At 46.1% G+C, this 4,618-nt stretch overlaps 2 protein-coding genes across 3 annotated transcripts in view; one reads left to right on the forward strand and one right to left on the reverse strand.

Annotated features, from left to right (window-relative positions):
- Positions 1-619, reverse strand: part of AGAP2 (ArfGAP with GTPase domain, ankyrin repeat and PH domain 2) — a 16,200-nt gene extending 15,581 nt beyond the window's left edge. The window contains exon 1 of the mRNA XM_006908968.3: positions 160-619. Coding sequence (XP_006909030.1) covers positions 160-319 — 160 coding nt within the window. The 5' untranslated portion in view covers positions 320-619. The remainder of the gene's footprint in view (positions 1-159) is intronic.
- Positions 620-2,432: 1,813 nt separating this feature from the next.
- Positions 2,433-4,612, forward strand: TSPAN31 (tetraspanin 31). 2 transcript variants are annotated; one of them, XM_015586998.2, is made up of 5 exons: positions 2,433-2,660; positions 3,184-3,351; positions 3,591-3,671; positions 4,024-4,155; positions 4,432-4,612. In XM_015586998.2, exons 1-5 carry the CDS (start codon positions 2,598-2,600, stop codon positions 4,585-4,587), a joined length of 600 nt encoding a protein of 199 aa, XP_015442484.1. In that variant the 5' UTR covers positions 2,433-2,597; the 3' UTR covers positions 4,588-4,612. The 2 variants fall into 2 exon arrangements, with proteins under 2 accessions (XP_015442484.1, XP_024900471.1); XM_025044703.1 differs by lacking the exon at positions 2,433-2,660 and adding an exon at positions 2,795-2,946.
- The last annotated feature ends 6 nt before the right edge of the window (positions 4,613-4,618 follow it).

Here is a 4,618-nt window from a genome sequence, read left to right on the forward strand (position 1 = left end):
TATTTTTCCATCCTCTCTAAATGTATTCTTCCCCCCAGTCCCAGCCCCATCTTGGGGATTAGGAAGTGGCTGATTGGGAAATGATGTATGACCTGGCAAATCCTTCTATGCCCTTGTTGGTCCCCAATACACCTAACTTGGAGCCAACTCTTCTCTTACCTCGTATGCTGTTCAGTGAGGCCTGGATGCTGTCTCGAAGTTCCGGGTCACCCACCTTCTCTGCCAGTTTCCTGAGGCGGCTTAGAGCTTGCTTGGCCACCTCATGTCGTTTGACTTCTGCTCTCACTGCAGCTACAGCCAGCTGCCTCTGGGCAAGCATGTTGCCCAGACCTGTCTGGCCAGGCTAACGACAGCCTCTAGTCCTGAAGCCCATGGCCCTGTAGCCCCCAAACCCCAGAAGGCCCCTTCTGCTGTGCCCCAGAACTCCCCGCCCCTGCCCGCCCTTCCGTCTGTAGGCCTCACTTCCTGACTGGTGAGTTTCAAACCCACAGCCTGGGACAGCACTACCTCCTGTACCTCCCACCCCCTCTAGTGTTGGCCCATCAGCTCTGCCAGCCAGGTTCTGCTATGATTCTCCAGCCAGGTGGGTGTCGAGACCTTAACAAGCACCCTAGGGCCTCCTGTGGGAGGTGGCTAATTAAGATGAGTGTTGGTGCCGGGAGAATGCGGCAAGCCAGATCCCAAGTGCAATCCTAAACTCTTGGTGACCTATAGACTTGTGTTCGGTCTGAAACTCTCACAAGAATCCATATACACTTGGCTTGTCACTCTTATAGCCCTGCATTACAGTTTACAATTGTACTCACCACCCACTCTACACATCCAAAGAGCTTGTGTAATTATATCTTGCAATGTAACTTTTCCTCAGTCAGCTATCCCACTGTAACCATCTCCTGGAGAAAAGAGGTTATAGAGGACAGTAACATATAACCAGACAAAACCACCATGCTCTATCCTCTATAATAATTAACTTGTCTATAAAACAACAGTTTACAACACACCTTCATATGTATCATCTTCATGACAGGCCTGAGGGGTAAGGTTATTATCCCTAGTCTGCAAAGGAAACTGAAGCTCAGAGAGGCCAGTAGCATGAAACAAAAATATGGATCTAGGTCTTCTGATTATAATTCCAATACTCTTTTCATTACACAACTCAACAAAGATGCTTGACAATCAGTCCCTTTAATCCCTAATGCCATTGTCTTGCCCTGGATTTAGGGCCTGACAGATAAGAGGGTGGATGAAGAATTGAAGGACAGAATGAATATGCACAGGGGATGAGGAGGAAATGGTAGTTTGACCTAATCACTTTGTTTCAGGACTCAGACCTTTCTAGCTCTGCCAAATGTCTCTTCTCCTGTATGTCTTCTTGATATTAATTTATGAAGGACAGGAGATTATAACTATGTGAATAGTTCTGTAGTTGGAGATAAGAGAATTGAGGTTGAGATTACTTGCTAGAAAATGAAAAATAGTCCAAACAATAATAACTAACATTGAGTGTTTACTATGTGCCTGGTACTGTCCCAATCATTTAATTCTCATAACAATCCAAGAGGTAGGTGTTTTGTTATTTATCCCCATTTTACAGATAAGAAAACAGGCACAGAGTGTTTAATTAACTGACCAAAGGTTACACACAAAGGTAGTGTGTCAAAGCATTTATTCAATAATAAACATATGTTGATTAACCATGATGCCCACCCTACAGTGAAAATGTGGAGACTCCTCCTTCTCGTCAGATTTATTCATATTCCAGACCCCTCCTTTTGTCATTTTTTGCAAGCCCTGGATCAGGCATTTATTCTGAAGACATCCGGCACACCCATGTCTGTATCTGTGGCTTTGTCACTTACGAAAATATAGATCTAGGTCTTCTGATTATAAGAATGCACCAACGGAGGCTACTGTTTTTCACATTTAATTCCTAGCATATTGACACTCGTTAAGAGGGGATATGGAACAGGACGTGTACTAGTAGACATACTTGCAAATGTGTGAGGCCTGAGGACTTGCTCAGTTTTACTGTGCCCAACCGGTGGCCTCTGTGGTCAGGCTAAATAGCTCAATATTTTTGTTCCTCTGGGTGTTCTCGAGTGTGACGCAAGAACAACATACATTGGCGTCATCATGAGGTCACTGCAGGACAAGTGGGAAAGCGGAGGGGAAGGGCGCTCCCTCGAGGGGAGGGCCCTTCTTGCCTTGCCCGCGAAGCCGCACTTTCTCATCAACCAGAACCTCCTCCAGCTGCGGCCACGGAAAACTCCGCTTTCAATCCGGGGTTTTGAAGTTTAGGCTCTGATCCCTAAGAGAATCTCTGCAAGCCCTGCCTCCAGTTTTAAGTTTCATCCTATAAAGAACTCGGGAGGCGGGTTAGTGACGCAATGCAGATTGATTGGCGTTCAGTCCATCACCGTCCTGGATTAGCCCTGAGTTTTGCCAATCTAGAGGCAGGGGTGGGACGGTGCAGGCGCAGAGAATTGGGTTTGGCTGGACTAGATTTAAAGAGACAGAAGCTGTCCGGGTCCAAGAAGACAGCCCTAAGACCCTCTCCCCAAGTGCTTGGGACCTTTTGGGTCCCCATAGCTGGGGAGATGGTTTGCGGCGGCTTTGCCTGCTCCAAGAATGCGCTGTGCGCGCTCAACGTGGTGTACATGGTGAGGTTTTGGAGGTGGGGAAAGCTACGAGGAAAGGCGAGTGCCGAGAATCTCTAGGGGACTTCCGGTGGGGAGGGGGTGTACTGGGGGTTCCGGGAAGATTCCCGGGAACTTCCGGCAAAGAGGAATTCCTCGGGACTTCCGTGGGAAGAGGGGAGACTTCCGGTGATCAGAGGGTTAGTTTGGGGGTGGGGAGAATGAACTGGGACTGTCGGCACAAAGGCCTATCCCTTCTTCTTATGAACTTCAGTTTCTCCCAAAAGAGAAGTGATGGATGAAGCTAAAGGTTCGGTTTTTATATTCAAAAATTACTATCCCTGCCACCTCCCCCCTGCCATCCCAGCCATTCTGACCTCGGATGAGAGGAGTGCCCAGGGATGCTCCAGGTCCCCTTAACACCTCCTCTCCCTCATGTACACACAACTCAATTCTTTTTTGTTGTTGTTCCGGGTGCCCTGTATGTTCTTTGGCTGTGCTGCACACTAAAATTCTGAGATGTATCCTGCTTTTCTATTTCTTGTAGCTGGTAGGCTTGTTGCTCATTGGAGTTGCTGCGTGGGGTAAGGGCCTGGGTCTGGTGTCCAGCATCCATATCATCGGAGGAGTCATTGCTGTGGGAGTCTTCCTTCTTCTCATCGCTGTGGCTGGGCTGGTGGGTGCTGTCAACCACCACCAAGTACTGCTATTCTTTGTATCCTGAACTGAAGGATGGGGACATCAAGGCTGTCGGGAGGGCTGAGTGAGCTGGTTAGAAATTAGACCAGCAATCTTGGGGACGTCTCCTTGTCCTGCTCTATGAAACAAGAGCTGTTTTTATTGTTTTTAAGTGACATAGTTGTTTAAGTTCTATGACTAGATGAGATCAGATGGTTGTTATTGGTGGAACATAAAGGAATCTAGACCGTTTTTCCCCGTAACTCTTCCTCTCAGTATATGATCATCCTTGGTTTAGTCTTCATGTTCCAGTTTGGAATCTCTTGGTCATGTCTGGCTATTAACCGAAGCAAACAGGTAAGAGGATGCCTTTTGAAGTACTTTTTTTCCTCTTCATAACCTCTAACTCCTTCCTATGTCTGGTCCCAAAGATCATTCTTAGGTCTACTATGTCCAGATTCTTGAGCAATTTGCTTTTTCTGGGATGTGTGGCTCATTTTCCAAGAGGATGATCTAGGACAACCTGACATGGATACTTATCATTGTGTGTGTATAATTGTGATTTCTTTTTTTTTTTTTTTTTTCTGAGAGATGTTGGCTTCCTTTGCTGGACTAGGCAAAATGAAACAATTGAAATGAGAACAGATTTCAGGGGAATTCTTAAGGTTGGCAGCATTAAATAATTTCCTTCTGCCTATATATCCTCCAGACAGATGTTATCAATGCTTCTTGGTGGGTCATGAGCAACAAGACCCGGCATGAACTGGAAAGAAGTTTTGATTGTTGTGGCTTATTCAACCTCACAACCCTGTATCAACAAGATTATGCTTTCTGCACTGCAGTAAGTTGGCAGAGAAGGGGGAAGTAGGAAAATGCCCAAATTGGCAGATTTGAATTTGAATATGGTTGCCTCTCTCTAGTAGCTCTCTTGTATTGGAACTGTGTGCTGGTGGGAGGAGGGGGGATGGATACAGAGGCTAGAGAATTAGCTAAGTAAGATTTCAGTCTGTAGGATACTGATCTAGTAAATTTTTAGGGCCATTCACCATAGGTATTGGGATAGGGCAGCTTAGCAACTCTGTATCCTTCAAGTATACACATACATGTTTTATCCTAGATCTGCAAGAGTCAGAGCCCCACATGCCAGATGTGTGGAGAAAAGTTTCTTAAGCATTCAGATGAAGCCCTGAAAATCCTGGGAGGTGTTGGACTCTTTTTCAGCTTTACAGAGGTAACATTCTCCAGTTCCCTCATATATGCCATTTCCCTATAACTGTAAGTCATGGCCCCAGAGATTCAGAATT

This window comes from Pteropus alecto, unplaced genomic scaffold, assembly GCF_000325575.1.
Source record: "Pteropus alecto unplaced genomic scaffold, ASM32557v1 scaffold433, whole genome shotgun sequence".
Lineage (NCBI taxonomy): Eukaryota > Metazoa > Chordata > Mammalia > Chiroptera > Pteropodidae > Pteropus > Pteropus alecto.